General features: G+C 42.5%; 1 protein-coding gene across 20 annotated transcripts in view; it reads right to left on the bottom strand.

The window, feature by feature from the left end:
• Nucleotides 1-22,304, bottom strand: part of TRIM9 (tripartite motif containing 9) — a 102,992-nt gene extending 80,688 nt beyond the window's left edge. For all 20 annotated transcript variants that reach the window (XM_068529014.1, XM_068528056.1, XM_068528603.1 and 17 more), the window contains exon 1: nucleotides 21,384-22,304. In XM_068529014.1, the coding sequence (XP_068385115.1) occupies nucleotides 21,384-22,205 (822 nt within the window). In that variant the 5' untranslated portion in view covers nucleotides 22,206-22,304. The remainder of the gene's footprint in view (nucleotides 1-21,383) is intronic.
• Nucleotides 22,305-22,561: the final 257 nt, after the last annotated feature.

The raw sequence follows: 22,561 nt of genomic DNA, 5'->3' as shown, positions 1-22,561 counted from the left end.
GAATCACTTATAGATGAATAGATTGCACTCCCATATCTAAATAAGGATTTAAAAAATAAGACAGCTCACACAATATGCAAGAGGAATTCAATTTTTAGTGGACAAGGTTCTAAAAAAAAAGACGGAGGATACGGAACAAAGCTTTTCTATTGAGATAATTGAAAGGAAAAAGAAGCCTTACCTCTGGAAACTTTAAAAAATTCATATTTAATATGGAATCAGAATTACTTTTTTGAGATTACTTAGGTTTCAACTCATTTTTTTCTAACAGAGTATTTGAACAGCTCTTACTTTCATTTAAGAAAGAATTGTTCTCTTTTGAAAATGTATTTGCATTTGCACTGTTTGCTCTTAAAAAGCCCTTTTCCCTAAATTGCTTCACAATACTGCCAAGTGACACTATGAAATATGCACAAAATCTGATGACTTGATAGGCGGATGTACAGTGTAGAGAAAGCAGAGGTGGCAAATCTTTTCTAATTAGCACCTCTGGGCCCCAAGGAAAAGCAGCTTATTTCAGAATTAGGGAGTTTTTAGTATCTGTGAGTAAAAAAAAAAAAGAAAGAAAGAAAGAAAAGAAATTTAAAAGACAAGTGAGTAGGGTTTCCCTGGTGGCGCAATGGTTGAGAGTCTGCCTGCCAATGCAGGGGACACGGGTTCGAGCCCTGGTCTGGGAAGATCCCACATGCCGCGGAGCAACTAGGCCCGTGAGCCACAACTACTGAGCCTGCGCGTCTGGAGCCTGTGCTCCGCAACAAGAGAGGCCGCGATAATGAGAGGCCCGCGCACCGCGATGAAGAGTAGTCCCCGCTTGCCGCAGCTGGAGAAAGCCCTCGCGCAGAAACGAAGACCCAACACAGCCAAAAATAAATAAGTAAATAAATACTTAAAAAAAAAAAAAAAAGACAAGTGAGTAATAAGAAGGCAGACAACTCAATGGAAGAGTGGGCAAATTACTTAGCTGACTACATGTAAAAGAAGATATTAAAATGACCAGAAAAACATATGAAAACCTTCTCAATACCATTGGCTATCACAACACTGTGATACCGCTATAAATGCAAACACAATTAATAGCAAGTGTTGGTGAGAATGAGGGGTGCTGCTGGTGGGAACGCACTACGGCACCGCCACCTGGTAACACTGTTTGGCAGCATGGACTAATGGTGAGCTTACGTGTACCCTATGACCCAGCAGCTCCCTTCCTAGAGATATAACACACAGAACTGCTTACGAGCGTACACCCAAAGACATGTACTATAATGTTTACAGCTGCACTACTCGTAATAGCCAATACCTGGAAACTGCCCAGATGTCCACCAATGGTAGAATGGATACATTGTGGAATATTCCTAAAACGGAATACTATAAAACAATGAAAATGAATGATTTAAAACTACATGCAACAATACGAATGAATCCAACAAACATAAAGATAAGCAAAAAAAAAAAAAAAAAAGCCATGCTGGAGTGTGTGCTGTCTGATTACATTCACGTGAAATACAAAACCAGGCACAATTAATATGCTGTTAGAAGCCAGGATACTTGTACCCTTGGCAGGGGCAGGTGCTAATTACACAGGTGTGATCAGTTTGTGAAAATTCATTGAGTTGTACATTCACGATTTCTCCACTAAAACTTGCTGTAACGTTTCCTTTTTTTTTTTTTTTTTTGCAGCTGCAGGCTCAAATAATTTTAGAAGTAATTTCAGAAAACTTGCAATCTGGCACTTCCTGGGTCTGACATAAAGCAAAAGCATTAACAATGAGTGGTGGTGTGCTGGAGCTGGCTTGTTCTGACTCTCATCCCAGCTCCAAGGTCATTGCTTTCACATCAGGATAGCTTGAAGTCAGATATGGCAAATCCTACAAATCAGGGCTTTACATTTTTTTTTTCCAGTGTGCCACTGAATCACAGCAGTGATAAATTTCTTCTGCATAAATAATAATCACTTGAAATTGAAGAAATTTGGCATCTAAAATGAACATTCCCCTTAGAAGATTAGCACCAGACTGGCTCTTGCACTGAGATAAGGAACTCCACATCAAGACTCAAACTTCAAAATCCTCATGGTGGGTAAGGGAGAAGGCAAAAGCACATTTACCCATTTTGTTTTCACCTTTTATCTCTCTCAATCAAATCTTCTCATTTTATGAAGTAAATAATCAAAGCAGCTTTTTTATTCCTTTTTGACCACCCCCCTCCGCCCTGCCCTTTTCTTTCTCGGCAAGGAGGTGACAATGAGTGTCATCTGTAGACAGGGGTCATTACAGACCCGCCAGTGGGTTGTCCCGCCCAGGACAGAGAAGCAGAGGTCAAAGCTGGGGGGCACGTGCTCCCCTCTCCCCACCTAGCTGCCTCTGCCCATTCCATCCTGTGCTGTCAGCCTCCCTCTCACACGGCTCTGGAACCCCTGGGGCACTTCCAAGGCCAGGGTAATAGGAGGGGAACGGAAGATGCTGCAGCTACCCGGTCCATCTTCTTTTGATCCACAAATATTGAAGCCCCAACTGAGAAACTTGAAACACTAGGAAAATTAAAGGGTCTCTTCACAAAGGCACAAGCAGCAGGCAGCAGACGGTTTTATCCAAGAAACTCTTGTCAGGAAATGAGCCAGAAAAACATCAATAAATCTAGATCCCAATTAAATTTGGCACTGAGGGTGACTCTAGCTCTCATCTAATCTTACATCCTTATTCTATACATAAGAAGCTGGATGTCCAGAGAAGCCAAGTGGGTTGCCCAAGAGGTAGACCCAAGGTCAGAACAGGGGCCTCTAACTCTGTGTCTCTTGCTTTTTCTATTCATATTGGTACTTGGTTGCCACTTTCATAAATTCCTGATGGACCCCTCCCCAACTCTTTCCCCCACTCTTACTCCATGTTAATGTTTCTGAATTTGGGATGTACCTTGTAATTCTTTTTAAAGTTCTTTTTCTTGTTTATCATTTTTTTCCTAGAAATAAATTAAAGCCTGTTATTAACTTGTTGGTGTCCTGGAATCTAGGCAATGTAGATTTACAACAGATAGTTACATTTGAAAAATATATACCGGAGATTTCTTTGTAGGAAATGTTTCTAGTACATTTAAAATATGATTTTGTTGGGCTTCCCTGGTGGCTCAGTGGTTAAGAATCCGCCTGCCAATGCAGGGGACACAGGTTCGAGCCCTGGTCTGGGAAGACCCCACATGCCGCGAAGCAACTAAGCCCGTGTGCCACAACGACTGAGCCTGCGCTCTAGAGCCCGCGAGCCACAACTAGTGAACCTGCGTGCCACAATTACTGAAGCCTGCGTGCCACAACTACTGAAGCCCGCATGCCTAGAGCCCGTGCTCCGCAACAAGAGAAGCCACCACAATGAGAAGCCCGTGCATCGCAATGAAGAGTAGCCCCTGCTCGCCGCAACTAGAGAAAAGCCCGCGTGCAGCAACAAAGACCCAACACAGCCAAAAATAAAATAAAATAAAACTAATTAATTAAAAAAATTTAAAAAAATATGGTTTTGTTTACATGAAGTTTTCAGGAACACATGCCCACTTGGGGCTGCATTTTGGAAGCAGTCCTTAGCACCTTGTTGCCTGTCAATCTTTTTTTCCATTTTTGCTGTTCTCCGTGAAGTCATGGCCCGAATTCCTCACAAACACCCAGAGGTGAGTGAGAGTCAGGAATCCTTGGAGCAGCCACTGGGGAAGAGCAGACGGCAATGTGGATGGCTGCGCTACCCTCACTCTCAAGCCTTTGGGGAGAGGGGTCCGATCTATCTGAATTTCTCACTGCTCTTGGCCAGCTTCTGACTAACCCAATGTGATGATTAATTTTATGTGTCAGCATGACTGGATCACAGGTATTTGGCTACACATTATTTCTGGGTGTGTCCGTGAGAATGTTGTGGGATGAGATTAGCATTTGGATTGGTAGACTGAGTAAAGCAGATTGCCCTTCCCAGTGTGAGCAGGCATCAGCCTGAGGGCCTGAATAGAACAAAAAGGTGGAGGCAAGGAGGATTTGCTCTCTATGACTGACTGCTTGAGCTGGGACCTTGCTCTTCCCCTGCCCTCAGACTGGGAATTACACCATCAACTCCCCTGGTTCTAAGGCCTTCAGACTCAGAGTGAACTCCATCACCAGCTTGCCTGTGTCTCCAGCTTGTAGCTGGCAGATCATGGGATTTCTCAGCCTCCAACTGTGCGAGCCAATTCCTAAAAATAAGTCATATACATATATGACTTATTATTATTTCCTGTCCTATTTAACAGGTAACAATAGCTCACATTAATCATGCACTTATTCTGGTCAGGCTCTGTTCCAAGGGTGTTGTATCTACCATTCCTTTCATCCTCACAACAATCCTTGGAGATCGATCTGATTATTATCTCCATTTTACAGATGAGAAAACCAAGGCACAGAGAGGTCAAGTAACTTACCCAAGTTCATGCAGTTAAATGGTAGAAAATCTAGGGTTTAAACCCAGGCAGTCTGCTTCAAGGTCCGTGTTCTTAACTCCTCCATTGTGTTGCCTGAATAATAGCAGACCCAAGAACAGAACACAGCTCTTCTGGCCCTATACTAACTTTTCTGGCCCAGTACCATGCAGGCAGTTCCACTACAGCTTTATCATGAAAAGGCCTCTTCAGCTGGGCTCTAGCCCTTTGGTTCTAACTCTCGTTACAGTGCTTGCTATAAAAGGGCTTAACCAGAGACTAGTTTTTACATTCCGCCATGCTCATTCTATTTCCTGTTTCTCCTATTTTATTGTCTGTTACCTGAATTCCTGCTGTGCATCTCAGATTCTTCTAGCTTATATATAGTTTTAAAATGCTTGCCATCATTTGCTCTCAGCCAACAAGGCATTGATGTGGCAACTTCACAATGGCATACATGATCAACTGCTTTTAGGAGTGGGGAGGAAGGAGTCTCATGTTTCTGGTAGGTGACATGGTGGCCTCAATAGGGTATTTTAAGGTTTGAGGTAAGGTGATCATGAGCTGCCAGGCTTTAGTCCTGGCCCTGAGTCTCAACTTCAACATGCATGAAGCCCTCCTAACCCAGTTATAATGATGACCACTGTTAAATCAAGGAAATAGTTCATGGTGGAAAAGACACTGATGCGACATCACATCTCATAGCACAGTTCACACAGCAAATCCTGTTCTAGCAACAACTGTTCCGTGACCTTTGTTTTAATACATTACAAGAACCAATTCTTCTCAGAGGTGCTTGGGAGTCAAAATGGTCACACGCCATTATCTGTGTAACCATTATCCACTCCTCTTTCTGGGTGTATAAAAGTGCTTTGTTTCTATGATCAAACTGAAAATCTCCCTCATTGTATGAATTTCCCCAGTTGAGCAGCTGAATAAACCCGGATCTCAGTGCTGGCTAAACAGCCAGTGGTCTCACGCTACACCATCAGTATCCTGAACTTGATTCAACAGCAGTAAGGTCCTCACTCAGCCCACACTGGGCCTTGAGGAAGTTACAGTGAGGATTGAGCTCTGAATACAGACCATCTAAATTCCTTAGCATGGCTGGGAAGATTAAAGAACAGTAGGAACGTAGTGGGTTTAGTAGACCACTGATAAACACGATTTAATCCCTGCAGAAAATCATGTGATACGAACAAATACTAAATGAAATTAGTTTTCAAATCTAATATTTATGCAAATTTAATACCAGTCCCTTCAGATATACTAACTATAGAATTTCTCTAAAAACACTGGATTAATTTTTGATGGCTGCATCTCACAATAATAACCTTTTATACATAGTTTTAGAAAACCTAATAATTGACCATAACCCAAAAGCCCTCATAACATGCAAATTAAATAATGTAAATTGTAAATTGATGACTTTGTTCTTATAAAAGTAAATATAAGACCTAAGGGAGTGAAATTGTAATATAATTGAACTATTTGGCTCCACTCAGAAGAGAGTAATTGACCAGTCTTTGGCTAGCCTCCAAACTGGGTAATAATCTTCTACCTACTAATTCATTCCTTCCCAGTTTTGCAGATAAAATTTATAAATTATTCTTTAATTCCTGCCTTCAATGTAAGCAGAGCTTCCAGGTTCTACTAAATAGCTGCCATATTTCATTTCGGTGGTGGCTATAAGTCAATGGATTCTGTGTTTGTATTTAGTTAAATCATTTTATGACACGTTTCAAAAGAAAAGTGTTATGTGAGTTCATTTTTATACAACCCAGATATATATGTTGGAATCTTATTTTAACATTACAGGTGATTGGCCAAGTACATTACAGTAATCTTTTGCTCGGATCAGTGCCGGCCCTGCAGCTGCTACCCACGTGGTATGAGCTGAGGAGCTGTCAGCACTGGGACGTTTACTGGGAAGGAAGCCAGGGCTGGGAAAGTCAGTGTTAGGTTGGAGGCAGAGGGTGCACAGGCCAGATGGGCTGGGCAGAGAGACTCCCCGGAAGTTGCTATCAAGGGTCTGAAGCTAGATGAGCAGACTGGAAACACACTGGTCAGAGCAAGGCATGCAGATGGCTGGAGGGAAGGTACATACATTGAAACCAAAGCTGGGTCCGCAGACAGGTGAGCAGAAACGAGGAGATTCAGAGGAGACCACAGCCAGGGGCGGGGGGAGGGGGGGTAGGAGTAGAAAGGGGTGGCGGCCAGTAAGGTGCCAACAAAGCTGGCAAGCAGTGCACCAGAAGGGGGGAGAGGAGCAACAGGAGACTCTTTTGCGTCATCTCATAAACTTCTTTTGTGCTTTTGGCCAGGGCGGGAGCCAATCAGGGGACAGCCATGCTGCAATGCAGCAGTTCTCCCCGCGAGAGGGACAAAGGAAAGCCTGTTGCCTACAAATTCTTCCTTTTCCAGCCTTTATGCTGAAATTCCTACCATTAGATCGATGCTTTGAGCAAAGGCACTATCTACTGAAGGCAAATGTTAAAAAAAGACTATCATTTATAATGAAGGAACATTATTCAATAGTATAGACATATATAATTTCCCCTTAAAGACAGAACAACAAGGTTAAGGTAAACTTTGATAGTTGTAGTCATGGAGTGTGGAAAAAAAAACCGTGATTATGCTTGTCTGGGGGCACGAGAAGGCCTCCAAAAGAGAGAAAAGGTGTTTCAATTGAGCTTCACAAGCATGTGCGTGCAAACACACACACACACACACACACATACACACAGAAGCAACTGAAAATAGGTCCTTGGTTGTTCAGAATAATTAATATAAGTTCTGAGAAATGAAAGGCATTTTTGGTAATACATACTGTACATAATTTACTGAAGTGCTCTGGGATTTATTTCTCTGACTTTTGAGGGGGTTGGGCGAATGATCCCAATTCTATCATTTTATAACTCTCAAATGTAGGGGAAACGTCCACCACTTTGACACCCTGAAGTGACTTTTTTGAATACCACAATGGTAACCTGTAAGTAACAGAAACCACAGAACCACTGGAACTTTATAATATTGTACTAAAGTGAACTCCATCACTAAAGTCAGGAGGAGTGGAACTTGAGGTAAAGAGGAAGCACAGCCATCATATTCAGGGATTTTGATAACGAAATTATTTCCTCCCCCTGTTTTTGGATTTTTCCATGTTTCCTATTTGTCGTGAGCCAATCCTGGTAGAGCTTATCCGAGCTCTGCTTCAGAACTGGCTGATAGAGGTTACTGGGTAAGGAAGCAGCAGTAGGTCCTGGTAGGCCAGTCTTGACAAGTTCTTTCTCCCACTCATATCTGTGTCAGCTTTTTATTTCCTGTGTCTCTGAGAGATGAGAGGCTCACATCTCTGTTCCTGTCATTCAAAAAGTGAGTAAACTTCAGAATATATAAAGAATTCTTACAACTCAACGATAAAAGAGAAGTAACCCAATTTCAAAATGGGTAAACGCTTTGAATAGACATTTCTCTAAAAAAGATATAAAGATAGCCAGTAAACACATGGAAAGATGTTCAACATCACTAGTCATTAGGGAATTGCAAATCAAAACCACAATGAGACACCCGTTCACATCAACTAGGATGGCTCTAGTCAAAAAGCCAGGCAATTACAAGTGTTGGTGAGGCTATGGAGAAATTGGAACCCTCATCCATTGCTGGTAGGAATGTAAGATGATGCAGCCTCTTTGGAAAACAAGAATCAAGGATATTCTCGATGCTGGAAGCACTAATTTTCTCTTTGGCTTGCTGTTTTTTTTAATTAATGTAAAGTATTTGTGTGTTGATTTGCCAATTAATACCAATATTTATTAATATGTTTTTTAACCTACATAGCAGGACCTTACTGTCAAGTCAAACATTTCCCACAAAATGTCTATATACAGTGACCAGAGCAACCACTCTTAGTTCAGGTGGAAAGGTGCCGTTTTTGAATGGTAAGGGAATGGTAGTTACACTCTGTACACTTGCTTATCATGTTTGTTGAAGCTAGCCTGGAAATTCATTGCTCATACAAGTTCCTATATTCCGTGTTTTTTGCTCCTCCAAGTAGAATGTAGAGACAATTTTATTAAATTCTGAATCATATTTTAGCTCCACCAACGGCAGATTTGCTTCCATCATGGCAGAAGGTGGCCAGATAACATGAGCTGAATGTAAACATGGAGCTTCTTTACACTGCACTGACTGTGTGCTAAAAGCTGTTTATCGTATTTCCCTGCTGAGTCTGGGCCAGATGATTGATGGTCAACAAAATCAATAATAACTGCTTGTTAAAAGCACCACAGATTGACCTGTGCCGTGTTAAGATTTATTAGATTGGATGGAAGTCCTATATTACATTTGATTTTATGTGACTAATGCGCTTGGGATAACATTTCATAGACGTGGGGGTAGGGATGGCATGGCACAAGTGACACCATCTTCTCAAGTTCATGAATTCGTGTGTCTGGGTGATGGCATAAATACGCTCAGTAAGCAGCACTATGTAACGGACACACATCTATAGTAAAATCAGCTATTGATTACTTGCACTGATGAAAAGAAATTGAAGTACAGATGATCAAAACTGGTAGATTATGTTATAAAGTCACTTCCCTTTGGCTTTGGGTGAGTTATAATTACTACTGAATCTGTGTATATTTGACCTTCTGAGCATTTGCTCCTTACAAAAGCAAAAAGCCTGTTATGAAGACCTGCCTTAGGTAGAAATTGTTTAATCCCCCACGTTCACATTTACTTCTTTCTGCAACTGGCTTTGTTCAGAGACTAGGTAATGTCTTAGACTGATATACAGCACAGGTCAGAACAGCACGGCCTTCTCACAGGCTCTTCCTGGAGCGTGGCAGAGAGTGATAAGTGTTTGGTGTCAAACAGTTGCTTCTTAACATGCAAGCTGCAAGGAAAGTAAGAGTAAAGAGAGAATAAAGAAAAATCTCAGTAAGGCTGAATAGATGCTATCTGGCTGGAAAGTCAGCTTCAATGAATAAATGAGCAGTAGATGAGGATTAACCATCTATGTGTACTGCCTAATGACAGAAGGTAGTTATTCGCACACCAAAGCACAAGGATCAGCATTCTACTTCCCAAGCTAATTTTTTAAGGAACAGTTTCTTCTTTGATCAGAGCTATTAGGATAAAATGTGCAGTTCTGGTTCTATACAAGGCTTATGAAAAACCATTTTATTTGGTTGTGCTTTAATCCATTCTTAAACAATAGGCTTTTCCAGGTCACATATTCCTTTTTATATTTACGGTAAAAGGCAGGTTAGGTCTTTTCCTGAACAGGAATACACATAATTTTTTTTAACCATCTTGGCAAAAGGTGCAAGAAAAAACTGAAAGTAAACAGAATTAATAACTGCTTACAGGTTTGAATGCATTTTTATGTTTTCCAGGATAGACTTATAAATGTTTTAGATTTACAGAAATATACTTAAAATGCCAAAAAAAATCTACTTGTTCTTTTATATCATTTCTGCCTATAGATTTTAAGACGATTATTTTGTTAGAAGAGGACAATGAATCCTTGGCTGAGCTGATAGAACCTTACTGCCTATCTGTCGCTTGCTTGGTTCTGACAAGGCCGAGGTATCCAGCACACTTCCGATGATCTGGTCTATGGAACACTCAACATACTTGTCTCTCCCTTCCCTCTACCCCCTATTTTCCTCTTTAAATTTATTTTGTCACAAGGGGACTTAGGAGACAAATGACTTTTAATTTCTCACTAATTTTCATACATGAGAACTAAAAGATCTCAGTTATGTCATTGAATTTATAAGACCGTAAAACTGTGCTTTGCAGTCATATGTTTCCTGGGATTATCAGAAGGTAGGACAGAAGAGCAGTTCGACACAGGAGCTCTGGAGTCAGCCTGGATTCAAACTCTGGCTCTGCCTCTTACAACCGGTACAACTTTGTAACCTTTAAAGTCTCAGTGCCCCAGTTTTCTCAGAGGAAAATATGTGAATTCTGGAGATTAAATGAGAAAGTGGCTAGAAAGGGCTTAGAACAGTGCCTCGCATGTAGTAAGTGCTCAATACATCTTTTTTTAAAAGAATAATTTATTTATTTTATTTTAGGCTGCATTGGGTCTTAGTTGCGGCACGCGGGCTCTTCATTGCGGCGTGTGGGCTTCTCTCTAGTTGCGGCCTGCAGGTTTTCTCTCTCTAGTTGTGGCACGCGGGTTCCAGAGCACGTGGGTTCTGTAGTTTGCGGCACGCAGGCTCTCTAGTTGAGGTGCAAGAGCTCAGTAGTTGTGGCACGCGGGCTTAGTTGCCCGGCGGCATGTGGGATCTTAGTTCCCTGACCAGGGATCGAACCCATGTCCCCTGCATTGTAAGGCGGATTCTTTACCACGGGACCACCAGGGAAGTCCCAGTGTTCAGTACATTTTTAACAAAAAGTGTGAAATACAGGTTTTCAAGTCTAATTATTACAGTCAGGCTCATATGAGAAACAAAATATTAGGATATGTTGCTAATCATTAATCTTTTTCGTACTGATTCTTTTTTTCGTTAAACAAACCTTTTTAAAACATCTTCTGAGTGCAGAAATGGGGGGAAACAGAGATATACAGGAAAAGTCTATGACTTTGAGTTATTAGGGTCCCATGCGAGATTCTAAAACATGCAATTATAATACAGTGGGAGGACGTTCAGTGTTAGAACACAAAGATGGGAGCTCTGCGGGGGTGAATGGGTGGGGTGGACAGAAGGTAGAACAGAGTTTGGGACCACACTGTGAAGCGGCAGGGCACTGAAATGACCGGTTCTGTTCCAGACATGCAGGTAGGTACATGTGGGAGTTGAAGCCATGGGGTAGATGAGTCTCTAGAGACAGGTGTGTTGAGAACAGAAAAGTCAGTGATGTTTCTTTATTCATGACTAGAAATTCAAGACGAGTTTTCTTGCTCTTTCAGCTTAAAATCAATCAGTCAAAATGAAGAAAACTCTTTCTACAGCTATGGAAAAAAAGTGTCTGTAATTAAACCCAGCTGGGGTGGGAGTTCTGCTGGCGCAGGAGAGGCTCTGCTGGAACGCAGAGCTGCACCCAGGTTCCCGGCGGGCACGCCGCTCTGGGGCAAGGCTACTGAGGCTGGCTCCTGTGAGCTGGGCCTGGCAAGCTTAGTGGGGTGATTTGAAGGTCTAGTCTAAGAAAATGGTGGAGGGAGGCCTGGTGGACCGGGAGAGGGCTGGTGGGGAAGCTGGAAGGCCATGAAGGTCAAGAAGGAAGAGGTAACTTAGACAGGCAGGTGGGACTACGGCTGTATCTGTAACATAAACCGGAAAAGTTAAGAAGATGGCAAAGTCAGGGCTAAACAGAAGTGAAATGACAATTTCCCTGACAATGATGTCAAGTGCCTTCCGTGCATTCTGCTTGGGTTTTTCCGAGTGATCTTACTCTGAGATAGTTCTCAGTTTAAGACAGGGGCGCAGTTTCAGGTTAGGGATAAAACTGCCGTGAGAACACCCCAGGACAGTGGTTTTTGGCTTTGAGATGTTTTGGGGGATGAATTAGACATGCTGTTGACAAAACCTAGATGGATGGTCTCTGATAATCTAGGTTCTCTGCTGGTGGCCATTTTATACTAACTCCTTTTCCAAGGTTAAAAATTGATCCTGAATGTCAATATGAAAATATTAGAAAGGCTGGGATGTAACAGGCAAAGTACTACTCTTAACTTTCACACATTGTTCTGCTCTGTTGTCACAGGAGCAGCACCAGTTTGGACCTTTTAATATTGTCCTTTTTTGCTTTATAAAAGAACGTTTAAAACAATCTATTTCTATCTATCACAGTTTAATGAAAAACTCAATCAAGGGCTTCCCTGGTGGCACAGTGGTTCAGAGTCTGCCTGCCAGTGCAGGGGACACGTGTTCGAGCCCTCCCTGGTCTGGGAGGATCCCACATGCCGCGGAGCAACTAGGCCCGTGAGCCACAACTACTGAGCCTGCGCGTCTGGAGCCTGTGCTCCGCAACAAGAGAGGCCGCGACGGTGAGAGGCCCGCGCACCGCGATGAAGAGTGGCCCCCGCTCGCCGCAACTAGAGAAAGCCCTCGCACAGAAACGAAGACCCGACACAGCCAAAGATAAATAAATAAATAAATAAATAAATAAATAAAAAACAACAAAAAACCCCCAACTCAATCAAGTCAGTCATTTGACATCGTGTATACAAAGTGTAAAAGTAGTCAGAAGTAGATCAAAGCAGTTATTTTTAATTATATTACATTAGTATTATTGACGTCCAAAATCATTTTTCAGTTATTTATAATAGAAAGAGAAGCAACATATATTAAATATATGTACATACATACTACAAAATTTATATAATTACTTTACCTCTTTGTCTGACTTTAATATTTAAGGAATAACATAAATTTAACTTTTAATATTTTAGATTTAACGTAAGATTTAAGGATAGGCTAATTAGGGACATTTATGCGCAGGGTGGAGTTTTAGAGTAGTCTACTCTGCACACACAAGAAATTAAGAACACTGACCTCCTTACTGACTTACTGGCTAGTCATTGCCTGGAATGATGTCTCCCAAACTTGTGTGGAAGCAAAGAGAGCCTCCACAACCTAAGTGTCCATCAACAGATGAATGGATAAAGAAAATGTGGTATATATATATACATATATATATATATACACCCCCACACACACATACAATGGAATATTATTCAGTCATAAAAAGAAGGAAATCCTGCCATTTGTGGCAATATGGATGGACCTCGAAGGTATTATGCTAAGTAAAGTAAGTCAGACAGAGAAAGACAAATACTGTATGCTCTCACTTATATGTGGAATCTAAAAAATCTGAACCCAAAGAAGTAGAGAGTAGAATGGTGGTTGCCAGGGGCTGGGGGTGGGGTGGTGGTGGGGGGAAGTGGAGAGATGTTGGCCCAAGGGTACAAATTTCCAGCTATAGGATAAACGTTATGGGGATCTAACGTACAGCATGGTGACTATAATTCAAAATGCTGTATTATATACTTGAAAGTTAAGAGGGTAAATCTTAAAAGTTATCACTGTAAAGAAAGAAAGATAATTATGTGAGGGGATGGAAGTGTTAACTAATCTTACTGTGGTAATCATTTTACAGTATATACATGTATCAGATCATCATGTTGTACACCTTAAATTTATATATACATCAATAACGTCTCAAGAAAGCTGAAACAAAAGGAAACGAACAAACAGAAAAGAGTTTCCAAAGTCAAATAAGCTTGGAAAATTCTAGGTTGAACCAAGCAGGTTTCTCTGTCTCAGGATCGATCGGTATATGGATATAACAATGCAGAATGTGGACCACCAAGAGCATGTGTAGAGTAGAGAGTCTCAAACTTATTTAATTATGGAAACTTCGTGGGAACACACTTAAAAAAATTCCAACCTAGAGAATGGGTCAAAACAACATGCATGTCTTCAGAAGTTTCTTGCCTTTGAAAACAAAGAAAATTGATTTTGGGCAGAAGTTTGATTTCAGAACCTCCCTGTCTAGCCTGTTGGTCTTAACCGTAACATCGCCATATATGCCGAGTAATTTAGAATTGGTTAAAAAAAAATCCCTGAGGCTTCTTTGTAAGCAATCTCTCAATAAGAATAGAGGAGACTAGCCAAAAACTAGTGAAGATTACACAGTGGTCAACGAGTAGACAGAGTTAGATTAAATATTATATAATTTCTGCTTCATTGAATCAAAACTACTTTTTTTGTATTTATGGCATCAGAACGCAGCCTTCCAACTATAGTATTCTAGAGATGATACCTAGAATGAATAAGAATTAGTATCTTCAGATACAAATGTTTATATGTGCTAAATCTCAGTTGAAAGTGACAGAAAACCAATACAAACTAGCCAAAGAGAAAAAGGAGGGGGAGGTTTGCTGACTTACATAACTGGAAAGGCAGGAGGGGGTAGAAGGGGGTTATGAAGGGTTCCAGGGACTCAACAGTGTTCTCAGAAGTCTCTGTTTCTTATCTCTGTAACTCTGGGGATTGCCTTACTTTCTTCTACTAATGTAAGAGGAAGAGGAAGAGGCAGGGACACAGACACCTCTGGCTTTTATTCTAGCTGCACCAAGCCCAGAGGAAAGCAATGCTCTTCTGTCCCTGATTCAGTATCTATAAACCTCAGAAGAGGACTCTGATTGGACTGGCTTGCTTCATGTGCTCATTTTTTGAATTAATCACTTTGGCCAGTGGGATAGGGTGTGACGATTGGCCAGGCCTATGTCACATGCCCTCCCACTTGGCCAGGTAAGGCAGAGCACTGGATTGGCAGCCCACCAGAATCACAAGGGCTGGGCAGAGGCAGGAATGTGGTGGTGTGGGGAAGCACTTAACTAAGTAAGAAGAATACTGCCGTTATGAGACCAAAACATAAACAACACAAAACACTAAACTCTATGGTTGCTATACACTCTTTTCTTCTAACAAATAGATGGAATTATTGAAATGAAACTATATGGTTCCCCCCCACTTCCAACCCGATCACATACTTTTAAAGAGGCACCTGAAGTTAGTGCAAAATTGTGTTTTGGCACCTTCTGTCCTCCTTCCTCCACTCATACACAAGCCAAGTGAGGGATCACTTTGCTCGTAGGTGGCCACATTTACCATAATATATAATAGCAGTAGGAATAACCACACAAACTGCTTGGTGGTGGAGCATTACTGGGGAGAGGAAGCACTGAGCTATAGCTGTCAGTGTTCTGTACCCTTTTCTGTCTTCTTTTTCTTCATCAACTCTGTTGCTCCACTTTTGAAGCATCTCAAGAAATTAGTGCTGTATTTAAAATGAAGAAGATCCAGGGAGAGCAAAAGGGCTTTCTTCTGCACTCAGAATGGTTTCCTCTTAGACTGTACAAGAGGCGCCGGTCAGTGCCTCCCTGCCCCTGCTGCTCACAAAGGCATTCTGCCCTGGGCTTTCCTCCAGCTGAACAGTGAAACCAGGAGCCAGGTTTGTATCAAGTGTCTGTTCATTAGGGCCAGGACTAGGGTGAGGGGAGTAAGGCACTCTCCTTGGACGCAGAATTTAAAAGGGTGCCAAAAAACCTCAGTAGTCAACATTAATATTTTAATGGAGTATTTTTAAAAATAAAAATGAATGCCCCAAAATACATGATGAACAAAAGAGCAAAATCTTAAACAAAGATAGGATCAATACTACTGATTTTCCCTTCTGACTCAGGCTCCAATATGGCTCAGTATGGCACTGTAAGTGATCAACATTTAAAACGTTGATATTCTGCTCATCATGGAATTTTTGTATTCATCTTTGTTTTTTAAGATATTGCCTTATAATATTTTTTATCCTGATTACTGAGTTTTTGGTACCCCCTTATGTTTTTCACCCAAGGTGAGTGCCTCACTTGTCTCACCCAAGTCTACTGCATACACCTCACTAAAGGGGTGGGCTTGTGACCTAGGCAGTCATCAGTAAACCCCTGACTCAAGCTGGGCCAATCACATTCTTTCTCTAAACTTCAAAATGTGGCCTAAGAGACACAGAGACACTAATTAGATGAGAGTGGATACTTGAACTGAAATGTCATGCTGCACTGGGGCTGGAGGAATCATGTCAGGCCTTGTGCAGCCCAAGGAAGCCCATCCAGAGAGAGGAGCAGGCATGAGAGAGTTAGGCATATGCCAGACTGTATTAGTTGTTCAAAATACTCTGTCCTCCTCTACAAGGCTCTTCTCAGTGCCTTTCTCTGTTGGAAGAGCGAATTTCCTGTAGCACAGATGTCAGTCTTGGCCACATGGTTTGTTTTAGCCAATGGAATGTAAGCAGAAGAGACACGCAATGTCTGAGTGGAAACTTTAAGTGCTATTGAGTGGTTCTGCTCTGCTCCCTTCTCTCTGCCGTTAAGGTTGGCGTGTTCCAAACATGCTCTTTCAGCCTAAGTTCAAGAACAAGGAGGATGTGGAGACGGGCCAGAGCTGACTTTCAGTGGGTATTATTGTAAGAAATTATATGGTATTGTTGTAATTCACTGAGAATTTAAAAAATTAATTTTTTAATTAAAAAATTAATTTTTTGTTTTTTTAAAACAAAAAATTGTTTGTTACTGCAGCATAACTTAGTCCAAGCTGACTGATACACAGAAGTGAATTTAATCTCTAGCTTTCCAGGTCCAGTCTCCTTGTGAGTTGATTTTATTTCCCATGAAATCCTCTGAGATCCCCTAAGTGGGTTTCTGTTCCTTACCACCAACAATCTCTGATAAAACTGATAAAAAACAATATTATTTAGAACTATTTTTTTCTTACACATTTATCATATAATAGGTTCTAGCCTCCTCTGTGCCAAGGCTAAGTTATACGAATACACACACTTTGAAAGGTGCTTAGGTGAGAGAGGTGCAATTTATTGTACTCATGGTAAGGATAATTTTTGCCTGTGCATTATATTTATTACTCAATGACAGATGGCTGTGACAGTTTTCTCTAACTTTATGGAAACTGTGATTTGATCTGAAATGCCAGTTAATAGCATCTTTTCATGGTATATACAGGAAGAACAATTTCTGCTGCTTCAAAAGTGATAATATCTTCAAAACTGAATTATATCAGTTATCATTTTAGCTTTGTAATTGAAAAACAAAATATCTTTGTTTAATATACAAGCAAATCTTTGTGTGTGTCCTTGTTCCTTGGGATTAATTCAACTGACTATTCTCGGAGGACCCATGAGGATCTGGCTCACTCTTTTAGGCCACCTTTAAGAGTAGCCTTTGTACGGCACCTTGGGCTCTATAAGGAGCAAGCAAATTATCCCAAGTTGGGGGATGAGATTTTTATGCAGTAACTGTTGACTAGTGAGACAATAACTTCCGTTTTACGCAAAAACTTTCTATTTTGCCAAACTGAAATTAGTAAGTTATAAACATCTAAATTACTTTTTCAAAATATTTTCACAAATATAGTTTTAGGTTCTTTACATCCTGTGTGTAGGAAGCACAGAGAAGTTATAGACTTGCTTAAAATAACCAGCGAGTAAGTGGCAGCATCAGGTCTGGCACCCAGAACCTCATCTAGTTCCTTCTATTTTTGCCTCAGTACAAAGAGGAACAATTCATTCCTCTGTAACATTCTCCTTAATAACCTGTAAGCATATTTACATTGCTCACAGAATGTTCTGATTATACGAAAAGTAAATTTTTAAGAATTTAAAAACATGAACATATGTTACCTGTTACATTTACCATACGGACATCTAGATTATATTGTATTTACTACTGATATATATATATATATATAATATATTATAATATATGTAATATATTATAATATATATAATAATATGTATATTATATATATTATAATATAATATATAATTATAATTATAATATATATAATATATTATATATTCTTAAATATATATATATAAAACTGAACACCACTTTGGTTACATTAAATAACACATTTACTACACAAATATTTGATGAGATGCCACCATACTACAAAGCAGGTATTTTTTCCAGAAGGCTTTGAAGGTGAAAGCATAATAACTGATGGTTTATTTTAAAATGTTTAACTTGCAAATCTTTGTTTAAAACAAAGAAGGTAAGAGAGAAATAACATTTGAGACAAGATTCAGAATGAATAGTCAGTGTTTAGAGTACAAAGGAAAAGAAAATTCTTGCTCAACAGTACAAACACAAAGGAACGGTTACAAATATATTCCTGATTCATTGATTGATAAAATACACCAAGAATTCAAGGATAATGTTAGATTTAGAAATATGAATTGCTAAAATTATAAAGTAATAATAATGGTTCCAATTGCCTATATGAAAATATCTACAAAATCTTTTTTTGTGTGAGTAGCAATTCTTTATACCAACCTAAGTTTGATAAGGAATAGAGCAAGTGCTGATACTAAATAAAAAGTGTCACCAGATATTTGCCCTATAAGGCCACTTCCTGCATTATTTTTCATGGATTTTGAAGGCCATCTATATCTGAAACATATTTTAATTTAGTCAATTGACAACTAATGAATTTCAACCAGTTGTTTTTAATACCATTAAAAAGATAAACTTCAGCCATTTTGTCTTAAATGTGTAAGATGATGACTTTCTGAGGGGAACAGTTATTCACAGGGTTTTCTTTATCACTGGAAATGACTAAATATTAATGAAAACTTTCAGGTCTAGTGATAACTTGTGTGGATAACTAACTGCCCAACTTTGGGAGAACTACTTAGTGTAATTCTTTGCTCTCCTATGTTTTGAAGGACATAGAAATTCTGGCCCATAAGCTTTTTGTGAGGATGGAAGATAAATAGACATAGGAGAAAATCGCACGTTATCACATTACCTTATTAAGGAGATAAGGTGGAATAATGTTTGTTGTTCAGCTAACAGATGATAAGTGAATGTTAAAATCTGTTATCCTTCTGCCTTATATTTATTGGCAGTTTAATAATCTTGACATTGACTGAACAAAAAATATAACTATTTACTCTTTTGAAAAAATGTGCAAAAGATCAGAGAAGAAATGGTCTTTTTAAAAAATGAACCAATATTCCCTTCCTAGCCTACTTATGTCATGTCTGAAGGGCTTTACATTATTCTTTTTTAGCAGACATCCGAATTTCAACCCTGTCCACGCCACAGTGTCTACTCACAATGTCCATTACCGATAAAACAAATGGTTTAACATTTCAAATCTACATGGGGCTTGGCGGAGATTTAAAGACTGCCTTTGGTCTTAATGGATAAAGTACAGGCTCTTCTTCACAGAAGAATAATGCAGTGGTTTGACCATCCTAATTAGCATGTGCCTCTAAGTTCTTTTTCCAGACAGGTGATTAGTTTCCTAGTTCCAAGGAGAGTTTTGTAGGGCAATTTAACATAGGCTATAGTTAGCAGTTTAAGAGTGAAATCATAATATGAAGAAAAAATTGGCCATGAACTAAAGTTCTGAAAACTTTCAAAATTAAACATCATTTAAACAACTTAAATTGAAGTGTTTAAAAAATAGTGGCATGTGCCTAGGAGGGGAGCTCAAATTTGTGCTGAATTAAGTCTCTCCATCAGTACTAATACAGTTTAATAGACTATATGTGAGAACATAAATGACTGTAAACATGGATCCCATTCAGTATTCAGTATTGAGTTGAGCTCCCTGATTGCTGAATATGGTGATGTTTTATTTTATTTTTTCTTGTTGCAAATAAAATATCAATGTTCCCCTCCTTAACCCCAAGGCCTCTCTCAAAGGCTAGCCTTTCTGGTCTCCAAGGAATGCCAGGAAACCCTGAGTGGGGCAGAGCTGATGCCTGAACACCATCCCTACTGCCCTGCCTCATCCTGGGGCTTGCAACTCAATGATGTGAAGAAAACCTCCCTACAACAGTCCTGAACCCCTGCCTTGCCCATTGCACCCCCAACTAAGTGGATTATTTAAAAAGTAAAAGTCCAATTCATGTACATCTCCTCAAGAGTGGTTTCCTTCCTTCTAAGCAGTGTGGGCAATAACATTATAAAGATCTCTTTCCTCACGAAGCTTATTTTGTGTGTGTATGTTGGGGGGGGGGCAATAGATAAATACAAAAGTAACATGATAGTTAAAATATATAGCGTCCCAGTTAGTGGTTAAGTACTACCGAGGAAAATAAAGCGGGGAGGGAACCAAGGGGTTCAGAAAGGTCTCACTGCAAGGGTGACATCTGAGTAATGATCTGAAGGAGGCAAGAGAGTGAACTGTTCAGATGCAGGCTGAAGGAACATCAGATGCAAAGGCCACGGGTCCAGAAGGGGCCCGGTGTTGGTGGAGGAACAGCAAGAGGGTCTGCGTGCCTGAAGCAGAGGGAATGGGAGGAAATGAGGGCGATGAAGCCAAACGGGAACAGGCCATCTGAGGTCCTGGTGGACTATCCTAAGGACCATCTAAGAAATGCGGGGGGCAATTGGAGGATTTTGAACAGAGGAGTGGCATCACCTAACAAGTCGTTAAAGGCCCTGTTCTTGAGGCTAGCTCTGGCGGAGGTACCATCAAATGACATCAGAAAGATAAATTTGGTAACAGGTGTCCCCAAATTTTCACAGACAACTACTGACTGTGAGGAAAATGGTTGAACTCTGGGCAAATGGGTGTGTGGGTGATCGATAGGAAGGGGTTACCCTGGGAGACTGGGAGATGCACCTGCCTAGCTTTCAGGCCGCGACCGCGCAGAAACCTCCAGTCCTGCTACTCCAGCCCAGATCCCCTCCGCGAGGGTCAGGGCCGCAGCCTTCAGGCCGTGTTGCCATGGCGACTACAGGATTTTCTTTTTTTTTTTTTTTTTCCTCCACCCCACTCCACATTCGCAAACCTCTTGTGCGCAAAGCACCCGGACCCGCATCCTTACCGCGCTGCCGCTGGGCTTAGGCCAGCGCCGACTTATCAGCATTCAGCTCGCGGCGTGTTCCCCGCCCCCGCTGCGACTCCAGGCTCCAGCCTATCCAGCAGCTCCAGCACCCCTCGGTCCGCGCCGCCCAGCCGCGCCCACCTCCTCCCCGCGGGACCACGGCCGGAGCCCCACAACCGGCTCTGCCCTGGAGCTTCCCTGGCGGCCCTGAGCACAGCCGCGGATCGGCCCAGCTACTCATCGCCTTCCCGCACGCTGGCGGCCGCCGAGAGCTGCACGTCCGCGGCGGGGAGGGGGCGCCCTAAGCCTGGCTCGCAGGCAGCGTGCACCGGGAGACCCGCTCTACGCATCCCCGAAACAACTCTCTGGAGAGGTTCAACTCTCTGGAGAGGTTCAACTCCCCTGTGCGCCGTTTACGGTCCCCTGCGCTTCCTGCGATGCACCAGACGGGGGAAGTAGATATTGGAGGCACCTGCACTGCGCCCCAGTTGGGAGGCAGTGTGCGTAGAAGAGGGGGATCGTCTGCTGCAAAACCGGAGGATCGGAGGCGCGGGGAGTTAGGGGTGGGTTTTCTTAGGACTCACCTTGTGCAGTTTCCACATGGCTCCTAGAGCCTTGACTTCGTGGCTGGAGTGTTTGCCCTCCTCCAAGCACTGGTAGCACACGGGCATCTTGCACTGCACGCAGTACATGCTGTGGTTCTCCAGCTCGTGGTCTGTGCAGGTGGAGACCTTTCTTGGGCTCAGCCGCCGGCTCACGCGGCCCTGGGCCGGGGGCACCAGGCGGTGCTTGGCTAGGGGCCCCCGGGGCGGGTGGCAGCGCAGGCGGCACGGATCACAGTAGAAGACATCGCACTGTTCGCACATGACGGTGGCCTCCTTGGGTGCCTTCTCGCAAAGCTGGCACTTAAGGGCCGCAGCTTTGCTCTGCTGGTAGCGGTCAATTACCCCTTCCAGGACGCGGTTCTTGGGGAAGCCGCGGAGCCCCCGGTCATCCAGGATGAGGCTGCGGTGGCACTGGGGGCAGGTGATACAGGAGTTGCGGGGCACCGGGGCCAAGGCCGGTGACAGGTGGGTGGCCGGTGGCGGCATAGCCGGGGGGAACACACGGACGCCGTTGGGGGACTTCTGGCACGGGGTAGTGGGGGCGCTGGCGAACCCCCCGTAGGAGCCATAGCCGCTGTCCGCCTCGCTGTACAGGCTCATCTTGTCAAGGTCCAGATAATCATAGTCGGAGACCCCGGAGCCCGAGGCCCGTCGGCTCTGGGGGGACTCCGACTCCGGGGTCTGCACCAGGATGTTGCGGGCGCACGCCTGACATATATTGTGAGAGCAGGGCAGGATGATGGGCTCCCGATAGAAGGAGCCGCACACGGGGCATTTTAACTCTTCTTCCATCTCTTCCATGGGGACCTGGCTGGGAGCGAAGCAGAGGCGGCTGCAACCGGAGCCTGAACTGACGAGGTGGCCGCCGGCCTGTCGTGTCCAGCACCTTGGCCAGCAGCGGCGGCGGTGGCGTTGGCAGTGGCGCCTTCCCGCGTCGCTTAGGCGCCGACTCCCTGTGAGGCGCTCTCTCTGTGAGCCACCGAACCGCGGCGCCGAGCGCCAACCCGGGACCGCCCCCTCCTGCCCCTCTAGTCCCGCCCCAGCCTGTAAGCAGCGGCTTATTGGACGGCGGGCGAGAGAGCGAAGCTCTCATTGGCCACAAGTCCCGTCCTTCTCCTCTCCTCCGCAGGCCACAGGGGGTTTGGTGGAGGATTCTG

The sequence above is a fragment of the Eschrichtius robustus genome, chromosome 1, assembly GCF_028021215.1.
Source record: "Eschrichtius robustus isolate mEscRob2 chromosome 1, mEscRob2.pri, whole genome shotgun sequence".
Lineage (NCBI taxonomy): Eukaryota > Metazoa > Chordata > Mammalia > Artiodactyla > Eschrichtiidae > Eschrichtius > Eschrichtius robustus.
Note: the sequence above shows the minus strand (reverse complement) of the source record. Positions and strands in the feature narration are given on the sequence as shown.